Source organism: Falco naumanni, chromosome W (assembly GCF_017639655.2).
Source record: "Falco naumanni isolate bFalNau1 chromosome W, bFalNau1.pat, whole genome shotgun sequence".
Lineage (NCBI taxonomy): Eukaryota > Metazoa > Chordata > Aves > Falconiformes > Falconidae > Falco > Falco naumanni.
Window position 1 is genome coordinate 5361163 of NC_054079.1, and position 22165 is coordinate 5383327.

The following is a 22165-nucleotide window of genomic DNA, read 5'->3' on the forward strand; positions in this document are numbered from 1 at the left end:
ATTACTGATCACACAAAGCACAGTTATGTCTGTTTCTCCCTGCAAATTTTAATCTCCAACCTAGAAGGTGGTATTCTTACATTTTCATAATAAGTGTCAAGAATCTCAAGTATCCTGAAGCCAATTTAAATTATGATCTTAGTTTTATTTTTTTTCTCCCATAGTAGAGTTTATAGGGATTTATGAGGCTCAGCTGATAGTACCTTCTTTTTCTCTGTCTGGATACCATGGTTTCCAGGGTCATTTCAGCACCTGCGCTTGTGTGTAGTGCTGATGCAAGCCTCACAAAGACAGCATGACTCTTCATCCATTTCTAGCTGTTGGTCTACACAAAACATTCATGTCTGCTACAGCTGCAAATTAGAGGAAGCTGGTCCTTTAGTCAAAGCATTAGACTCATTCTTTCAGCTCTGAAGCTCTTAGGGTCACATCCCCCGCTGAACAGACACTTGAACAAACTTCTGCATGAGGGTGCAGCGCTAATAATGTCAAACTTTGGAACATGTGTGAAATCAACATCTCTCCTGCTCCTCTCCTGATTTCCTTTAGGGCTGCTAACAAAGATCTCGTGGAGGATGTTTTTCAATAAAAGTTGTTTCCTATCTAACTCTCTTCCTCATTAAATAAAGATATCACCAGTCACAAAGTGAAGTGTTAATGGCCCCTTCATGCTTTGTAAACTGCTTGTGAATCTAGCAATCTTTACCTTTTACAGGTTTGAGAATACCTAGGGAGACATGTTTTCTTTTGTGAATAACTCTTGAATGAACTTGAAATGAGTTTTCAATTGAAAACTGAAATTTCAGAAGGAAAAAGGTAAACATGGCAGCTTGCTTTTAGTTATAAGTACATAGGAACTTGGCAGCCTGCAGTCAGCATCAGGAGGTTGGATGACCCCTGGAACCTGATGATTAGGCATGACGAGGCTCACTGCAGTTATTAGTTCAAATCAAGCTCCTTTTACTGTTGAACAAGAATTGCAAACATACTGCATTCCATTGATGAAGTCATGCACTATAGGGCAAATGACTGTGAGAAAAACATGGAGTATTCCAGTCAGGACCAGATATTTGCACTAAAATTATTTTAATATTAAAGGCAAAAAACCCCCAAACAAACACAAAAACACACAACAACCCTCATAGTCCAATTCACCAAGAACTACCTTTCTTTATCCCTACTCAGCTAACCATCTGAACAATAAACACATGAATAAGGCTTAACTGAACCCAGTGGGATTATTCATAGATGTGAATTTAGGCACAAATGTAAAGTACACAGTTGGAACGGTGATTTGGAGGTAAGGAATGGGACTACCCTGGCTTCAGAGTTGCCAACCAAAGTGATGGCAAAAGGGTCAGCTCCCACAAAGAGGAGGGAAGGAATGCTTTGTGAGCACTGGGCAGACAATAGCCCCAGAATAAACTTGGCCACTGAACTATATCCCTCATGGCTATAATGTGGAGCAGCAAAGCTGAACATGGGTTACCAACACAGAATAATCTGACAGCCCACTAAAATACTCCACTTACTTAGTATTTTTCTAAGCCCTCATAGACGTTATCTGCACAGTCACAGATGTTACCAGTATTTTCTCATAACATTTTTTTTTGGAGCATGATTTGGTTTTCTTAAACAGAAATCTTGTCATAAGCATTAGAAACACAAAATTCCTTGAGGAATGTGTCTTGACAAAAGCTCCATTTTGCCCATACTGACAAGCTTCCATGACTTAAGGAATCTGCTGTTGAGTCAACAGTTGGTCTTGCTTGATAAAACTGGCAGTGTCCATTACAGTATCCAGCATAAAAGAGAAAGCAACTATACTAACCTCTGCCTTCAGTCTTGTGGCTTAACTCTTTTTCTTCCTCATCGCTGCTGGAGCTCTCTGTTTTTCCCTTCATTTGTTCCAGCTGATCCAAATTAACTCGTCCAACCAGCTCAAAATTACGACTCACCTTAAAAGAAATGGTTTTGTCAACAATAACCGCCACCATCAACTATTGAAAAAAACAACCCACCAACAAACCTATAGGCTGAAATGGGAAATTATCAGGCACCTAGTCAAATTAATACTCGTTTCCTTTCAAACACAATTACATTCACTGTTAATGATTCTTCTTTCCTTTTTTATACTAAATTTCTCCATTTTGCTTCTCAAAATGATATTATTTGAGAAGCTTCCCTCATTTTGAGGTGCCTCTATGATAACATACTTAAGAAAGGGTAAAACACTGCATGGCAGTGTGAGGCATAAGGAAAAAAAAGTGTGAGAAGCAACCCTGCAGACACCAAGGCCAGAGAAGAAGGAATGGGAGGAGGTGCTCTAGGCACAAGAGCATAGATTCTCCTGCAGCTCGTGGAGAAGACCACACCGGAGCAGGTGGATATTCCCCGAAGGAACTGCGGCCCATGGAGAGTCCATGCAGAAGCAGGTTCTCCTGACAGGAACTGCAACCTCTGGAGAGGACCCATGCTCGAGCAGTTTGTGAAGGATTGTGCGCCCTGCGGTAGGGACCCTACACTGGAGCTGAGGAAAAGTGTGAGGAGGAAGGAACGGCAGAGAGGAACTGTTACGAAATGACTGCAACCTCCATTCCCCATATCCCCTGTGCCATTCTGTGCCATTTAGGGTGGGGGGAGAAGGCAGAGGAGTTGGGAAGGAAGGAGTGAAACTGAGCTTGGGAAAAATAGCCACGGGGGTGGGGTGGGGTGGGGTGGTGTGTGTGTGTGTGTTTAAGGGGTTTTTGTCTTTGTTTGTCACCATCCAACTCTATTTTAATTGTCTATAAATTAACTTAATTTTTCCCAAGTCAAGTCTGTTTTGCCCCAACAGTAATTGGTAAGTGATCTCCCTGTCTTTATCTTGACCTTTTTCTGAGCTTTTTCATCATATTTTCTCCCCGTCTTGGTTTTGGCTGGGACAGGATTAATTTTCTTCATAGTAGCTTGTATGGGGCTATGTTTTGGATTTCTGCTGAAAACAGTGTTATTAATACAGAGATGTTTTAGCTATTGCTGAGCAGTGCTTACACAGCGTCAAGGCCTTTTCTGCTTCTCATGCTGCCCCACCAGCGAGTAGGCTGGGGTGCACAAGAAGTCAGGAGGGGACACAGGCAGGACAGCTGACCCCACAACTGACCAAAGGGATATTCCAGACCATACGATGTTGTGCTCAGCAATAAAAGCCTTGGGAAGAAGAAGGAAGGGGGGGACGTTTGGAGTGATGGCGATTGTCTTCCCAAGTAACCGTTACGCGTGATGGAGCCCTGCTTTCCTGGGGATGGCTGAGCACCTGCCTGCCCATGGGAAGTGGTGAATGAATTCCTTGTTTTGCTTTTCTTGCGCACACAGCTTTTGCTTTTCCTATTAAACCGTCTTTATCTCAACCGTCACAAGTTTTCTCACTTTTACCCTTCTGATTCTCCCCCCCATCCCACTGGAAGGGGGAGTGAGTGAGCGGCTGCGTGGAGTTTAGCTGCCCACTGGGGTTAATCCACAACACCTTCTCCCTGTCCTGTTTGAGGAGGGGGAGTGAGAGAGTGACTGGGTGGGCTTCTCCCTGCCAGCCAAGATCAACCCACCACACATTAGCATATCAGCAAATAGGAAGCTACCCTAAATACAGCAGTGTGTTAGTATCATGTTCCTAGAAGTGACAGCTGTGTTGAGGTGCTCTGACTTAACAAGTTACATGTTCAGATTTAAGCAAAGGCAGCCGCATGCATGGCACTTACTGTGACTCAGCTCGTGCACAGAAACTCTTTATGATGCAGTAAGCCAATCGTGCACCTAAGCCCAGAGAGTGGGCACAAATTAGCCAGATAACATTTAGAAAATATTAAAGAAAGATAGGGAGAAAATTATCGTTACTACTGGGAGTAGTCACTTCAGGTTTTTTATTGGAGAGAAGGAAGACCCAATGTGGTGGTTTGGCCCTGGCTGAATGCCAGGTACCCACCAAAGCCGCTCTATCACTCCCCTCCTCAACCAGATAGGGGAGAGAAAATATAATGAAAGGCTCATGGGTCGAGATAAGGACAGGGAGATCACTCAGCAATTACCATCACAGGCAAAACAGACTCAACTTGGGGGAATTAAGTTGAATTTATTACCATTCAAATCAGAAAAAACCCCCACCTTCCCCCCACCCCTCCCTACTTCCCGGGCTTAACTCAATTCCCAATTTCTCTACCTCCTCCCCCCGAGCGGCACAGGGGAATAGGGGTTACAGTCAGTTCATCACACGTCTCTGCCGCTCCTTCCTCCTCACACTCTTCCCCTGCTCCAGCGTGGGGTCCCTCCCACGGGAGACAGTTCTCCATGAACTTCTCCAACGTGAGTCCTTCCCGTGGGCTGCAGTTCATCACACGCTGCTCCAGCATGGGTCCCTTCCAGGGGGTGTAGCCCTTCAGGAATGGACTGCTCCAGGGTGAGTCCCCCGTGGGGTCACAAGTCCTGCCAGCAAAGCTGCTCCAGCCTGGGCTCCTCTCTCCACAGGTCCTGCCAAGAGCCTGCTCCAGCGCAGGCTCTCCGCAGAGTCACAGCCTCCTTCAGGCATCCCCCTGCTCTGGCCTGGGGCCCTCCACAGGCTGCAGGTGGATATCTGCTCCACCATGGACCTCCATGGGCTGCAGGGGGACAGCCTGCCTCACCATGGTCTTCACCACAGGCTGCAGGGGAATCTCTGCTCCAGCACCTGGAGCACCTCCTCCCCCTCCTTCTTCCCTGACCTTGGTGTCTGCAGAGTTGTTGCTCTCACATAGTCTCGCTCCTCTCTCCTGCTGGTGCAGAATTCCCCCCCACCACCACCACCTTCTTAATATGCTATCACAGAGGCGCTACCACCATTGCTGATTAGCTTGGCCATGGCCAGCGGCAGGTCCGTCTTGGAGCTGGCTGGCATTGGCTCCATTGGACATGAGGGAAGCTTTTTGGCATCTTCTCACAGAAGCCACCCCTGTAGTCCCCCCGCTACTGAAACCTTGCCATGCAAACCTACTACACTCAAGTAGAGGGAAAATCTTCCCAGCCTGATGCACTCAGTCAGAGGGGTGGGGAATAGTGCTTCTTGGATCTCCTAGGACCCTTGCTGTGGTCACTGGGAGATGTGCAACATTTCAGATACCAGTTAAACTGTAGAAAGATTCTCAAGTAGCAATAAGGATCAATAAAGGAAGACAAGGATACCAAGCCAACATAAGTTCACAGTGTTCATTTAAAAAACGCATTCAGTTTTGCTGGTGCTCTTGACACTCATTTTGCCATATTTTTTTATTTGGGGGGGGAGGAGGGGGGGGGCAAAATGTTGTTCAGTCAACAAAGTGGGAACAAGTTTTTAGTGACAGTCAGGCAGCTCAGGTCCTGATACCTGGATTCAATGAGTTCTGTCTCCACAAACTAACAAAAACCCCCACTCTATAAACATGCCTCAGTTCTAGAATTTTGCTACAGCAACACAGCTAAGAACCACAGAAATCCAAAGCAGACAGAAAGTCTGTGGAAAGCTTGACTTCTCCAAGTATGGATCAGGTCTGTACTCAGAAGGTTCCACACAAACACCAAAGCAGCCTTAACTTAAGCAGTAAGTTCTATCTTTCCCTCGTTAAACGTAAACTGGAATGTACTGACTTGTGTTTTTAAAATATGCATGGCATGTCACTTTGCCTAAGTTGCCAGAGCAAGCTTACACTTTGGAAGCTCCTGTGAGTGTCTGAATCACATAGCCTTAATGTTGTTTCTTAACTTAAAAAAATAGCTCACAATATACAAATGCTTTTTTCCAGATAATCATACTCTACATTCAATAGTCAGTGAATTCTGGTCAATCTCAACAGCTTTAGAAACCCACAATCTTGAATTTCTAAAAGAATTCAGAACTTGAGAGAAACTGAAGTCCAGCACAGGTGCCTTCTCCAAATTTTGGAAAAAAAATGCAAGTTGGCTATTCAGAGTGGACATGCAAATAAAGTAGATATAGCATTTGCAAGAAGTAGATTGTTACAAATTAAATCCCTTTGGATGTTACCTTGTGCTCATCTCGAAGATGAGTGCCCAGCTCCTCTGTGTGTTTGGTCTCATAGTAGCAGAGTTGACATTTGTAAGGTTTAAGTTCATTGTGTTTCTCTATGTGTTGCTGCAAACTCTCATCACTGGAGCAGGTAAAGGTACACTTATCACAGCGGAAAACAACTCCCTGCAAGTATTTTGACAGTTTGGAACGGCAAACTTCAATGGGAACAACCCGCTCTTCTGTGGGGAGAGGGGAATGTTTATTAAGTTTTAAGAAATAAAAACCATCAGGCAATGTGTCAACAGCTTGTAACATACCAGCCACGCAAGAAACAGGGTCTGCTATTTGTGTATGCAATCCATCTGCCGAGCTAAAACTGGACCAACAAAGAAATACAAGAAAATTCCCTTTCTATACAGAGAGAGTTAATCCTACATGACTACAAATGCAGGTGTCCTTGCAAATGTAACCACTCATTGGTGAACAGGATGGGAAGAAGAGATTTGGGGCAGATAAGAGCGTTGGGGCAAATTTGTGAGACAGAGTAGCAGAGCCCAGGAATATAAAAACAGACATAAATCAGTCAGACCAAGCTCCATTCTGGCTCAATACATGACACAAGCCAGTAAAAGGTGCTAGAACTGTAATAAACAGGGAGCATGTAGGGTGATTCCCAATACATCACCCTCCCAGCTTCTGATGATCAGAGCTGGTATTCTCACCATCACGTTTAATGCTACTCCAAGTGGGAGTGAGAGGTTGCGTACAGCAGTGTCTTCTCCTGAAGTTGGTTGTGCAGCAATCAGCCAGGGGCAGAAATTTTCAATACACCCTCAGCTTTTTAATAGTTAAGATTCAAAATCCACACATACTTAATTTCATGCTTCCCACAATTCTGATTATGCTACAAGCATGTATTGAAAATGCTCTCACTGAGTTATTAAACTCTCTACTTCCTTCCTCTCATACAAAACACACACTTTTAATAGGGCAGCACAATTAATTTCAGTCTTTCTATAGAGCCGGAATCCTGATGTGTGTAACATTCATCCACTGTGGTTCTCTGAGCTGTGCATGCAAAGGGAAATCCCAAATTTGACCTTTCAGCAGAGGGTCACCAGAAGATCTTCACTACAGCTTTTGTTACTCAACTGTCCTTTTGAAGTAGAACACTGAAATGTAGTACTATTCTTCCTTATGGACTGCAGATTAAAGGAAGAGTTTGATCTTCCTCATTAATGATATCTTCAAACAAAAATATTCCCAGGCCTGATTCTTAGAGGGTAAACATGAAGGGTAGGGGACTTGTGTCCATTGACACCTCTCTCATAATTTCTATAGGGAGGCAAGAGCTACATAATTCATCCACTTGTTTATGGCCAATGCATAACCCCCACTGCTCATGAGCCTAATTTTCCACAGCCCATCTAAATATTCCACCCTCCTCAGTTTCTTCTCCTCCCTGTCCTCCCCTTTTTTTGAACAAGGAAGTTTTCCTACCTCAGAACTTTCTCTTTGTGCACTTTAAAAAGTGGAAGTTTTCCCCAAAGCTATATCTGAGTGAGACTCTGAAAACTTGTGGGTCCTCTCCAGCTAAAGAAGTTGCAAAAAAATGCTAAGTTGTGTCCATTCAGGATCAAGTGGGAAAAGGGATGGGGGTGCACATGCTCTAAGACATAACAGGAGTTAAAGCTGTCATTTTGGACACATAACAAGAATATTTTAAAAGGTATTTACAGCTCTGTGCAACTGAATTCACTGAAATAAGGTAACTTGCTTTTAAAAGTGAAAAAAAGTTCCAACTAAAAGCTTTTTAAAAGAAACACTAAAGCATTTGAAAATGAGATTTTTCTCTAGCACATAACACATGTTTTTAAAAAACACTAAAGCAGGGGATGGTATAAAAGGTTTTATCCACCACTTTGGAGCAATGCATCATCCTAATTCATATCAGTAAAACCCATCATCTCACTGACAATCACCCACACACACATCTGCCAAATCACAGGCAACACAACATAGACTGACTTCCCAGCCTGATCTTGGACTTGCCTTATCACCATGGACCTGCTTGGCAATCACTGGATCTGGTTCTGACCTGTGGTTTAACTTCCTGGTTTGATCTTGGATCTGTATCATCGCTGCAAATTTGCCTGATGATCTGGGCTCTTGGTAGAACCTGGCCATCATCTCTGGGTCTGTCCTGCTTGCCTTGCTCAGGTACTGTGGGGCTGGGCCCTGGCCAGCAAGGCTCCACCCCTACTGTCCATGTTATCCTCCTCTACTCCCTGGGAGCAGCTGGCACTTGCTGCTCCATGACAGTAATGACTGTAAACTTAAATGTGCATGTATTCATGTCAGTGAGCTTAATCCAAACAATTAACTTAAAAATTGCAAAGTGATTTGAATTTAAAACATCATATTTAGCAAGGTGATGCTCTAATAATCTCTGACCACTTTAATAGCTGTCTCTCATCACACCCCCCACCCCCATTTTCTATATTTGGCTACTCATTTATACACTTATTGTATCTGAGCAACTGGCAAAATTGCAACAAATAGGTGAGTTCTATCCAGAAATTGTGAAACTTAGCTTTGGCTTCTGTACACAAATTTCATTAAAGTTCAGCAGTGCCCACAAAGGCTACCATGTATGCGCTGTAAAAAGATGACATGCCATGGAACAGTTTAGCAAAAGGACTAAGGGGACCTCTGCCCCACCCCCACCTCCAGCATCATCTCTGAAGAAATTTAATCACTGCCTTAGATTGAAACATTTGGGCTACTTGTAATACAGATCTGAGATTAAATAGAAAAGCAATGAATGATGCGCTAAATATTTATAGTATGTAAAGCCAAAGCAGGCATATGTTTTCCTCACAACATAGAAAAAAAAAAAAAAAAAAGCATTAACACTCTAAAGCCCTTATATATGAAAGTTTACTATTCCAGAGAAACAGATGACAATTCTATGAAAAGGAAGGACAAAACAATTATTTATACCAAGAAAAAATAGTAAAATAAATACTAAAAAACAAATGCCTTGAGGGTTATAAACAAGAAACCCTAACTATTGATCTTGGTGGGTTGTGTTCAGTGCTGGAAAAATATCAGGGCATTTCATGATGGGAAAATTTGCTGGCAAGGATAATAAAAACTAATTGCACTGCTTGGACTAAATGAAAGGCCAACAGCTCTGCTGGGCACGTAGCAGGAGTTCACTCTCCGTTATGGAACTTTCAAGAGCTCACAAGATTTGCCTGTTATGAAGGCCAAGAGGAACTCAAGAGCCAAATCTCTTCTCATTGTTTGCCTGTAAAGTAGCTACTGAGTTTGTAATTTCCATACTTACTCCCTGCTTCAGCCCACAAAGGATGAATTGTGCACTTGACCAACCGGACTGCCTTCTATGATGAAATAATTTGCTCAGTGGATGAGAGGAGAACTGTGGACATCATCTACCTTGATTTTTAGCATGGTCTTTGACATGGTCTCCAACAACATCCTTGTTGACAAGCTGGCAAGATTTGGACTGGAAAGATGTATCACAAGCTGGGTAGAAAACTGGATAAACTGAGCCATTAACTACCACCTTTTGAGGTAAGAAAAGTCAAACTGGCAGCTAGTCATGAGTGGAGTTCCTCAGAGGTTGATTCTGGGTCTGGTACTATTCAATATCTTTATAAATGATCTGTATGACAGTATTGAATACACCTTCACCAAGCTTGCAGATGACACTAAACTGGGGGGAGAGGTAGATACACCAGAAGGAAGAGCAACCTTACAGAGACCTCGACTGGCTGGAAGACTGGGCCAACAAGAATTGATTGAGGTTTAACAAAGATAAATGTCAAGTCCTGCACCTGGAACAGAATAATCCCAAGCAGCAGTACAGCTTGGGGTCTAACTGGCTGGGGTGGAACTCTGCTGTAAAGTACTTGGGGATCCTGATGGGCAGCAAGCTGAATATGAGACAGCAGTGTGCCCTGGTAACAATGAAGGCAAACCAATCCCTAAAAGGTAGTTATAGAGAAGATGGAGGTACTCCCTTCATAAGGCTGTGTGGTGACAGGACAAAAGGCAATGGGCACAAGTTGCTTCAGGGGCAATTCCATCTGGATATAAGAAAATTCTTCACCATGAAAACAATTAGACATTGGAATAGGTTATCCAGAGAAGAAGTGGAATCTCCCTTGCTGGAAATATTCAAGACTTGGCTTGACAGGGCCCTGGATAACCTAATCTAAGGTCCTGCTTCCAACAGATGGTTGGACCAGATGATCTCCAGAAGTCCCTTCCAATGTAGACTTTTCTATGATTCTATGAATCAAAGTTAAATCACTCTGAGGAACTGATTGAGCAGAGTAGGTGACACATGACAGAAGGCTGTCAGTGGCAAACTGGCAACATCCTGCTGGCCATAACACTTAAATGTTGTAGCTTGGTAAGAATCAACTTCTGTAGCTATTCACTAAGAGGCAAATAGTCTTCATTTCAACTGCATGCTGCCAAATCAGGGACTTGAGATGCCACCATTTTGAAAGCTATAATGTAAGTTAGAGATCTAGAACTGTTTTCTCACTTTGCTGGAGGGATAGGGATTTTTGCATAGGAGAGAAGATAAAATGGATCAAAGCCTTCAGTCTTCTGACTTTATACTGCTTCCTTTACCTGGAGAACAAGTGTGCTTAGACCACAGCTTGAGACTGTCCTTGTTTTATCAATCCAAATGGCTACAAGTAAGGAAGGCTATCTGAGACTGTGCAACATCCTTCAGTCCTGTCTGCACAGCAGCACCTTCTTTCTGTGCACATTAAACCCCATCAAAATCCTCTGCTTTAGCTGCCACAATTAGACACAACAATAGGTTTTAATCTGGATATATACACCAGAATGAAAAATTTTAAGAAAGGACCTTAATTTCTTTACAGTCAGGGTGCTACATGCCTGAGAAAAATCCTTGCCCTTCCCTCAGGGGCCTATACAACTTTAAAGGCTAAATTTTCATTTGCTTTAAAGCCTTTGATCTGTTTTACCTCCCCCAACACTTTAGTGAGTGTATAATCACATACCCTCCTATTACAGTTTTGCTTCAGCAGCATAAGGGCTCAAGGGTGCTTTGTGCAACTGAAGCCACAGCTATACAAAAGAACAGATCCGGTGTCACATATTCAGGGGTAACCACCCCTGCTTCCTAGCATTTGGTCAGAAACAGCTCTGTAAAACCAGCACAACTGCTTGAACCCATGAAGTGCTACTCCACCATTGCATCTCGACATTCATAGCATTGTCTACTTTTGCTGGAAGCTTGCCTAACTAGGCCCAGCAAGATCTTCCTCTCTGTTTATTTGCATTTAAACTGTCAGAACTTCTCCGCTTGATCTTGGGCACAACCACATACCAGAAAACACGATCTCACAATATGGCCTAAGCCAGTATTTGGAGCCCCAGGGTTTCTGTTCCCTGCTCTCCCTCCTCCCCCTCCTCCCCCCCCCCCTTTTCTCCAGAGGAGTAATCCTGCAGCATGCCCTAAAGCTGGACAAAATACAACACTATGATACCTTCAAGGACAAGCTTGCACCTAAGTAAAAGCACCTCTTTGAACCCTTAAACTTACTAAGACAGCTTTGTTATATGCCTTTTGGGTCTTTGAGCAGCCCTTAGCCTTTTTCTCAAATGCCCCTTCAAAATAGCATATACAGCAGAAAGAAGTTTGAATGATATATGTTTACTTCACTGCCATTGAAAAGTGTTTTGCTACAAGGGATTATGACAGTGGTTGCAACACCAGAAGCTCTCCAAGAAAAAGATGACATGTGAAACATGCTTGCTCACCAGCAATACAGTGCTCAAAAACTCGGCCCAGCCTGTAGGCTGGTAGAGTACTATCCCAACAAACAGGTTTGAACTTTGGCTGCTGACAGACCTACAAGCATCAAGTGTGATAGCTGTGGGCAGATGTACTGAGTCTGGCTGGGACAGGATTAATTTTCTTCATAGTAGCTTGTATGGGGCTATGTTTTGTATTTCCGCTGAAAACAGTGTTATTAATACAGAGATGTTTTAGCTATTGCTGAGCAGTGCTTACACAGCGTCAAGGCCTTTCCTCACCAGCGAGTAGGCTGGGGTGCACAAGAAGTTGGAAGCGGACACAGGTGGGACAGCTGACCCCACAACTGACCAAAGGGATATTCCAGACCATACGATGTTGTGCTCAGCAATACAAGCTTTGGGAAGAAGAAGGAAGGGGGGGACGTTCGGAGTGATGGCGATTGTCTTCCCAAGTAACTGTTACGCGTGATGGAGCCCTGCTTTCCTGGAGATGGCTGAACACCTGCCTGCCCATGGGAAGTGGTGAATGAATTCCTTGTTTTGCTTTGCTTGCGTGTGTGGCTTTTGCTTTCCCTATTAAACCGTCTTTATCTCGACCCACGAGTTTTCTCACTTTTACCCTTCTGATTCTCCCCCCCATGCCACTGGAAGGGGGAGTGAGCGAGCGGCTACATGGGACTTAGCTGCCCACTGGGGTTAATCCACAACAGCAGGAATCTCAGCCCAGAGTGCCACAAAATATGTCTCTTCTGAGCTTGCCTGTAGTTAATAGAATAGGAATCCCTAATCCTGCTTTTAGCTGGATTAAAAGAAAAGAAGGGAAAAAAAAGGGGGGGCGGGGGGGGGGTGGGGGAGAGAAATAAACATTTTAATTTTTGTCTTGTTCTTAAAAATGTGTGAGGAAGATGTTATGAAGAGAGAAATTTCAAGCAAGCAGTCAAGGGTTATTTTTAAGCCTCTAGAGTTAACTGAAACCTTCCTACCACAGTGTTTATGACAGCAAGCACTTTAAAACACATACATAGCAAACAACCTTGGCCTAGATCTGAGTTGTAACTTAGTCTAACTCTTGCTAAATAGGTACTTGACGACTGTTGACCTCTTCTAGAGGAAAAGCTTAAAAAGAATTTTAAATCTGTCCCACTTCTACATTGGTAAACTTTTTATTTCACAGAAAAGTAAGATGTACTTAGGCCTGATCTAGTCAACATATCTGAGCTGACATACAGAGAACAAACTTAATGGATCAATCTGAAAGAGTGGTGTTCTGTTCAGCATTCTCTTTGTCAGATATAGATATATACAGGTACATCTTTACCTCTGTGCAGAACTATATGATCAATCATGTTACGTTTGTATTTGGTGTGATATAGGCAAAGAGGACAACGAAGGTCTTTGGGTCCTTCCTCAGGAACTGCCAAATGTCCAGCTTCCACGTGCATAGTAAAAGCAGATCTGTGAAATGGGAGGGAGACATGGAAGCAGTCAGAAGAGGTGTGTATGGAATGCTGAAGTGTCACAGCTCTATTACAGAAGCGTTGTATAAAATGGTACAGATACCACTCAGCCTTCGCTTTATAAAACCACATGGCATTTCAGCAGGACTACTCACATGGATATTACATGAGCATAAGCATTTGCAGGCTCATATCCCCAATAACCGAACACACATTCTGCACAAGATACTCTTTTGCAGTGATTGCTCTATAGTCACATTGCTATAGTTAAGATGGCAAAAGTATTTCCAACTTTTGTGCTTGTTATTTGCTTGACTTTGGCAAAGAGAGACATTTTAGCAAGTTGGGTAAAATCCTTTCAACTGTCCTAGACTTTGAAGGGTGAAAAAAATCTTATTTCTCATGGGGGGAAAAAAAAAATCCTCAACAGTCTCTCTCTTTATAGGACTAGCCCCACAACAGCTGAAATGTTCAGAGTCAATATGAAATAGACTTGCACCTACAGTAAATTTGACACCAAGCTGATTAGTTTGGATGCCTCAATTATGAGGACCTGAAAACTCAAGACTGAGAACGAAGAGTACAAATGAAGAGTACTTTTGCACAACAAATCTCATACCATTAGCTGCATACTTAAAAGATATGAGAGACATACACGCAGAGGAAATTAACTATGCACCTATCAAGCTACAAGGTCAAATACTAAAATGAGAGGTGTTTGTAAACTTGGGGGAATTAGGTCATTTTTTTTCCTGAGGTAGTGCTAAAGCTTGCAAGAGCAAAGCTGCTGGCTGCATTAAATTACAGAATTTAAAGCCCCTTTGAAAGTTCTCAAAGTCTGTTGGCTTGAATGCAAAACAGTTTACTAACACAACTGGCTTTGGGCCTGATCCAATGGTCATTGAAGCCAATAGGTGAGTTTTTTACCAACTTCAGTGGATGCTTTTGTGTGTTTTAATTCTCTGTGGTGACTGTAAGTTGTTTTTTTTAATAAGAGCTCATGTGTGTATGTTGTACATTTAAAGAGGAAAGACTTAATCCCAGAAAGTTTGAGACTCCACAATAAAGAACACAACTCTCTTTATGTAACTATGAACATATGTAATTACAGCTTGATTTAAGGCATTTTTTTTTAATTCTGGTAGGAGAAAATGGCAATAGGAAAATGTGAAAAGATACATTGGACCTATCAAGTGTTGGAAATGCTTAAACAAATAATAATCTGCAGTAGCGATAGTAATAGTAATTGGAATTAAACAGCAAGTTGTGTCGTATAACTAGCAAGGAGCTGAAGCAACAAAACCTGATCCCTTATGAATGTATAACTTGAGGCTGCTCTTGTATGAGGTCTCTCATGTCTAACGTCCAGCATACAGGAGTTGGACTCGATGATCCTCATGGGTCCCTTCCAACTCAGGATATTCTGTGATTTTATGATTCTAATAGGAAAGGTTGAGCATAACTCTTCAACAGAACCTGTCTCCTTTATCCAACCACGCTACCTGTTTTCACAAATCTCCTAAGGACATAATAGCTTTGAGACCCTGAATGTCAGCTAAGGGGGCTATGACTGAGGGTTCAAAATATCCGAAGGAAACTGAGAAACAGCACAACTGCATAAACCTTTTTTTTCCTTAGGGAACATGGCTTAAACATACACCTGAAACTTTAAATTATGCAACGTTTAATTGGATTTGCTGAAATGTTTCTATATACTATCAGGCACTTTGGAGCATGCTTTATATCTCAGCCAGATAAACTGTGGGGGGTAGGTATTATGAGAGCTTTCTTCATAGAGGGAATAGAAATTCTATAACCTACCTAGAATATTTGACTGCCCCATGCTTCATACTAACTGTTCCAAAAACATGCCTTATTTTTTGAGAGAAAACTCCTCATACTTGATAGTGAGGACCAGCATCTAATTACAAATTGTGAGGAGGAAAAAAAACGCCACTCTTTGTACTATTTACTGTAGTGAGTACAGCCTACTGCAAGTGTTTCTCATGCTTGTCCCTTCAGCAGATGGTACAGGCTGTTATAGGAATGAAGAAAAATAATTAACACGGCTGCTGCTGTGATCTGGTATGGCATTTCCTATGTTCCTCTCCCTGGTCACCACTGGTCATGTGTCTCTTAGGTACAGCCAGTTCACACAAAGATTTCAGAAGTCTTTTGAAGCGCTAAAAATATACCATTAGAAGTTCAGTTTGTTTGTTTTGCACAACACTTACTTAAAGCCTGTATAAAAGGAACAATCTTTGCACTTGAAGAGTTTCTTCCCTCCATGCTTGTCACGGTAGTGACGTCGAATGCTCTGTATGTAACCCGAGGAGAAGTCACAAAATTCACAGTTAAGGATAGCTTCTGTTTTTTCCACTCCTGCAGCACTCCCAGAAAGTGGGATTTGGCTGATATTGTTCCTGGCCAGAGCTGCAGACTGGTAATGGTTCAACTGTTGCTGAACATCAGGAGGTTCCGAGTATGAAGAGTCTATAAAGAAAGAGGGAGGGTTGTCATTCCAGGTGGGTCAATGAAATTTAAAAAGGTTCCAGGCCTGCTCCAGCAGACAGTCTTCTGAAGAAATAAGTGGATTACCATTTCTTCATCTAACCCGATTTGTATTCTACAATGTAAAAGGTGGTCAGTTGAGATTAGACTTTTTAAATCTGATCTGGGGAGCGATAAATATATGAGAGTAACTTATTAAAGACAGAAAGAAAAAGGAAATGGATACAATATTTCCCTTGCCCTTATACAACCCAACACAAGGCTGTCACACCATTTTAATGATATTTAAAAAAACACAGACTAGATATGTTTCATCACACAAACTGAAAACTAGAATACTTTATTAAAAAAAAAAAAAAAAAAAAAAAAAAGGAGGTGAGTCTTGGAAGTTTCCCAATACTTTGATTTGAATGTGGAAGTTAGGAATTCAGCTACTTTGTCCTATCTAATCCACAACTGCCCATGAATGGTACAAATGAAAGCAGACAAAGCACAGATGAATTTCAGTGTGACATTCCTGAAAAGATAACAAAAGGCTCTTTTCTTAATGTTTTTGAAAAGGAAAACAAAAGATGATTAAAAAAAAAAAAAGTCAGAATACAAAGTATACTAGCCACCTCATGTTTTAACAGGTACTTCATTTCCAAAGTATAATTCCCTGAGGCTGCATATGTATGAATTCTCTAAAACACATACTTGTTGGAAATTAACCAATTAGTAAAGAGAAACAAAAGGCAAACAGGCCTGTACAGCACTCAGTGTCTGGACTTCATCTGTTTTCAAGAGAGTAAAATGGTTGCTTTCTTTCCTCACTGGCATAGAGATAGTTATATATGCTTTAGAAATGAAAAACAGGCCAACAGCAACAACAAAAAGTACCAAACAAAACCAAAACTTAAGGAGGAAAATGACTCCAGGCTCCCCAGCTTCATCATCAGGTATACAGCAGAGACATGAAAGCTTCTGGTAAAACAGTTCAGGGGTTTTTTTTGTTTCTTCTAGCTCAGCTGCATGAGCAGAGACTGGATCACAATATATTTATTCTCTTTCTTCTCATTACTTCTACAGCAGGTTTGCTCACAATGAGTTCTACCCATTCAAATCTTAAGGCCCTGTGTCACTCTCAGCTGCTTCCAGCCTGCCATGAGGCAAACTGTGGGAAAGAAAAAACCCAAAATGTTATCCCATAAAAGAAGTACACAGCACTCCTGCTCAAACATATTTAAGAAATACACAGGCAGCCAGTGGTGGCCGGAGAGGTACTTTGTGTGTGTGTGTGGTACATACACCTCTGAAGGGAATGCAGCCTGTGGGCAACCCATGCTGGAGCAGGCACACAAGGCAGAAACCGTTACACATATCACCTCAACCTTCTACACCACCCAATTCCTTATTAGAGGAATTTTGACAGACTGAGTGTAACTTGTGAAAATAAGGGAAGATGAGACTGGAGAGGAGAGAGGATAGGTGTTTATGCGTTTGTCTAAGTGTCATCTTTTTTTCTCAACGCCCAAATCAATGATGGGAGGTTTGGGCTGGTTGGCAATAAATTAACACAAGTGAAATTTCCCAACTTTAAACTGTTTTTCCCACAACGGTAATTAGCAGAGAATGTGGGCAACACCGGGAACTGTCATGGGCTGGATCTGGAATAATTGGAATGATTTTGAGTCTCCAGAAGGAGCCTTGATTCTGCTATTGGGAATTTGTGGTGGTGTACTGTGGTGTGAGTGGTGGGCCCATTATGTGTTTGGGGGTGAGTGTGAATACTGAATAGCTGGGAAAAGAAGGGTCCAAAGGGACCCAAGAAAATGGTACTGGTATGGGAAGATGATTGGGAGGAGATGGGATGGTGCTTGCTTCATGTCCACGTTCTAGTTGCCTGGAACCTGGACCACCTCCCAGTACAGACTCCAAGAAAATTAGCCTGGGCCTTGCAGAGAGAAGAGGATACATATAAAACACTAGGAGAGAGATGTGCTGCTTTCTGTGAAGGTATGCCAGCACACGTTGTAGGTAGGCTTCAAGTGGAGCTCCAAAAATATTTGCAAGAGAAGTTGCAAATCAAGCCGCCATTCTCTCCCAGAGGAACGGTTTGCTAAAGGAAGCAGTAGCAAATGCTCAGTGCGAAAGGGAGAGCCTTAATCAGACTTTAGTACATAGTGGTGCTAATTAGCCAGATTAAAGACTAATGCACCGAGCCACTACAGGAACAGTCAGTAAGCACACGTTGACTGGACTGGGATCCTTAAACCTGGGATGATGATATTTGGGACTCTAATGATGAATTAATAACAGAAGCCTATCAGGCAGCCCCTAGTTACTGTAATTAAGTAGACCTGTGCAAGCAGGGGCATTGTTCCCCAGAACATGATCACACAACAGGTTCTTTACTCAGAGCAAGATTAAGGCTGTGTGGGAAACTTACAGCCAACACACTTGGGAAAACTGCCTTGCAGTGGCTATGGAGGTACTGAGAAACCAGAGGAGGAGGGATATAGCTGATGGCTCAGCAGAGCAAAGCTCTTGGGGGGGTTGTGTCCTATGCCCTATGTAATGGGGGTGGGGTTGGGGATCAGCTGACAGAGGGATATGTTAAGAAATGGTCTGATCTTGCTGCTCTCAAAAATAAGATATCCCCATGGAGGGACTGGGAAGAGGGAGGTGATCAACTGCAGTTGCTTGGGTTGATGGAATGTGTTCACAGGCAAAGGGGAGGAGGAACCCCAGTAAGGCTGTGGCCACTGATGCCAATGGCCCAATAGCTCTGATGGTTAGACAATTATTAACGCCCTTTTGGTATCACCTGACAGCTCGGTGCCCTGTTGATCAATGAGTGACCTATATGTACTGTACTAGGAAGAGCATCGTTGGTAATGTCTAAAGACCAGTGGTCCTGGTTGACCTCGGAAAAAACATCAGGAAAATATGGGAATTCTCCATGCTCCTACCCTACACACTAGGACTTATGGATGGTCCTGAAGGAAAAGGGGGAGAATATGGCTGAGTGGGGTGAAAAAAACCCATTAGGTATCTAGCACTGTGAGTCAAGGAATTGCAAGTGCAAGGCAAAGTTCAGTTAAACCATTAGCTCCTCCTCCTCCTCTCACCTCCAGCCCATATACTGTTTGGGTGCCTGAACTGAACTTACCGTATTATAGGGGCCTCACCACTGGCCTGGCAGAAAATGGGAGATAACTGAATCTATTGGACTATCTGGATACCTCAACAGTATTATGCCCTAGCACACACTGCCCTCATGCAAAATACCCTGAGTTTTGACGTATGCACATCCCTGGTTATAGCCAACTGACCAAATCTGTATATCAAGTAACCTGGAAAGAATCAGTTTGAACAGGCAGAGGAACAACAGCAAGCTTTTGAGCAGCTCAACCAGGAAATAGCCCATGCCATGGCATTAGGACTTATCTGGGAAAGTAGTGATGTAAAACATTTGTTATATACTAGTGCAGGAAAAAAACCAGCATCATATGGAGCTTGTGGCAATGAGCCCATCAAGATGGGAAGGTGGCCATTGGGATTCTGGAGCCAGAGTTACAAAGGGGTAGAAAATAATTATATCCCTCCAGAATAAGAAGTCCTGGCTCCATATGGAGGTGTTCTGTGTGCCACTGAAGTATTAGGCACAGAGCAGGCACTGTGGTTATGCCCCAGACTGCTGGTCCTGAATTTTATGTTTAAGGATTCAAAACCCACTGGCGGAAGAGCAACCACTGCTATGTGGCAAAAATGGGTCCTGGCTCTTACCCAGTAGGCACATACTGGTTCATGCTCCAGATCAGGATTAGTTCAGCTTGTTAGTCAGTGGCCAGCATATCAACAGTAGAAGGAACACTAAACTCCTTGGACAGTTGATGCCCCAGCATATGATGAATTAAGTGTAAAAAATAAACGGAGTCCATTTACTGGCAGATCCTGTAACATCACAGCAGGAAACAGGAGATGACAAGCCACTTCCTGGAACCCCTCTACAGGAGAAGCTGCATCACACAAAGTGACTGGACACTCCAATCAGTTTGCAGAGGTAATGGCCTTGAGAACATGCTCCTGTGCGTGTGACTGACCAATAAACCTCTACAATGGAAGAAGGCTCAGCGGAGATGGGCAAGGGTGACATGCCCATGAAGCTCAGAGACTAATGCAAAGAAGTTGATTTTATCTCAATATAAAGGGGACAGGAGGGTGGCCTTTGTTTTAGATAAACATCTATGTCAGTTGAGTGAATCAACTGGTTGTGTTCATTAAAAGGGTGTGAATGTCTCCTGTAGTTAGCCAGACTGGGGGTGGGCGTGTGTGTGTGTGTGGGGGGGGGTGGCTGATCCCATCATAAAATATAAAAAATAACTAGCAAAAGAATGTCAAAGAGAACAACAGGCTTGAGCTGGCTTCAACCCACATTTTCCTTCCTGACAATCATGAGGGTGGTCACATTACAGAGATCGGTAATGGGAATCACATTGGTATTGTGATTGAACTGTGTACTGCAATTGCTATGTTTTGCTAAGTGTAACTTATGCTTGTATTCTTTTTTTCAGTTTTCGGAAGGAGTATCCGGGGAACTACAGGCCTGTCAGTCTGACCTTGGTGCCGGGGGAAGGTTATGGAGCCCATCATCTTGAGTGCCATCAATGCGGCACGTACAGGACAACCAGGTGATCAGGCCCAGTCAGCAAGGGTTTATGAGAGGCAGGTCCTCTTGACTAACCTGATCTCCTTCTATGACAAGGCAACCCACTTAGCGGATGAGGGAAAGGCTGTGGATGTTGTTTACCTGGACTTTAGTAAAGCCTTTGAGACTGTCTCCCACAGCATTCTCCTGGAGAAACCGTCTGTTCATGGCTTGGACGGGTGTACTCTGCGCTGGGTAAAAAGCTGGCTGGGCGGCCAAGCCCAAAGCATGGTGGTGAATGGAGTTACATCCAGCTGGTGGCCGGTCACATGTGATATTCCCCAGGGCTCAGTAGTGGGGCCAGTTCTGTTTCATATCTTTATCAACGATCTGGATGAAGGAATTGAGTGCACCCTCAGTAAGTTTGCAGATGACGCAAAGATGGGGGGGGGGGAGTGTTGATCTGCTTGAGGGTAGGAAGGCTCTACAGAGGGATCTGGACAGGCTGGATCGATGGGCCGAGGCCAACTGTATGAGGTTCAACAAGGCTAAGCGCCGGGTCCTGCACTTGCTTGGGTCATAACACCTCCATACAACGCTACAGGCTTGGGGAACAGCGGCTGGAAAGCTGCCTGGCGGAAAAGGACCTGAGGGTGCTGGTTGACAGCCGGCTGAATATGAGCCAGCAGTGTGCCCAGTGGCCAAGAAGGCCAATAGCATCCTGGGCTTGTATCAGAAACAGTGTGGCCAGCAGGACTAGGGAAGTGATCGTCCCTCTGTACTCGGCACTGGTGAGGCTGCACCTCAAATACTGTGTTCAGGTTTGGGCCCCTCACTGCAAGACAGACATTGAGGTGCTGGAGCGTGTCCAAAGAAGGGCAACGAAGCTGGTGAAGGGTCTGGAGCACAAATCCTATGAGGAGTGTCTGAGGGCATTGGGGTTGTATTCTGCTAACTTGTAGTGGCAAGGAAAACCAATTTGGGCAGCAGCAGAATGGAAAGCAATGCAACAGCTGAAACAAAGACCTATTTTAATACATCATATTAACTCGCATATCCCAAATTCAAAGGTAACTCAAGAAGAGAAACAAAATAAGCAGGCCAACCACTTGGCTCAAATTGCCATCAAAAATTTGGTATGGGAACATAAGAGAATTTATTTTTAGCCAGGTGTATTGGGTTTATGTGGCAAAATTTTGGTAGCATAGGGGTGCTGCAGGGGTGGCTTCTGTGAGAAGACACCAGGAGCTGCCCCCATGTCCAACAGAGCTAGTTCCAGCTGGCTCCAAAACGGACCCAAAGCTGCCCAAACCTGAGACAATCAATGGCATTGATGGTGCCTCTGTGATCACATATTTAAGAAAGGGTAAAAACCCACTGTGCAGCAGCCTTGAGAGTTAGGAGTGAGAAAAATAGGAAACAGCCCTGCAGACACCAAAGTCAGTGAAGAAGGAGGGGGAGGAGGTGCTCCAGGTGCCAGAGCAGAGATACCCCTGCAGCCTGTGAAGAAGACCATGGTGAAGCAGGTTTTCCTCCTGCAGCCCATGGAGGACCACGCCAGAGCAGCTATCCTCACTGCAGCCCATGGAGGTCTCCATACTGCAGCAAGTGGATATTCCCTAAAGGAAGATGTAGACCATGGAGAAGCTCACACAGGATCAGGTTTTCTAGCAGGAACTGTGGCCCGGGGGGGGGGGGGGGGGGGGGGGGGGGGGGGGGGGG

General features: G+C 43.6%; 1 protein-coding gene across 4 annotated transcripts in view; it reads right to left on the reverse strand.

Moving 5' to 3' along the window:
* LOC121080531 (zinc finger protein 462-like) overlaps nucleotides 1-22165 on the reverse strand; it is a 103931-nt gene that overhangs the window by 6924 nt on the left and 74842 nt on the right. For 3 of the 4 annotated variants that reach the window (XM_040578603.1, XM_040578602.1, XM_040578604.1), the window contains exons 8-11: nucleotides 15537-15795; nucleotides 13164-13300; nucleotides 6029-6252; nucleotides 1832-1958 (exon numbers count right to left, since the gene is read on the reverse strand). In XM_040578603.1, coding sequence (XP_040434537.1) covers nucleotides 1832-1958; nucleotides 6029-6252; nucleotides 13164-13300; nucleotides 15537-15795 — 747 coding nt within the window. Of the gene's footprint in view, nucleotides 1-1831; nucleotides 1959-6028; nucleotides 6253-13163; nucleotides 13301-15536; nucleotides 15796-20454; nucleotides 20834-22165 lie in introns of those variants that run through there. The other variant, XM_040578605.1, reaches the window with a different exon arrangement.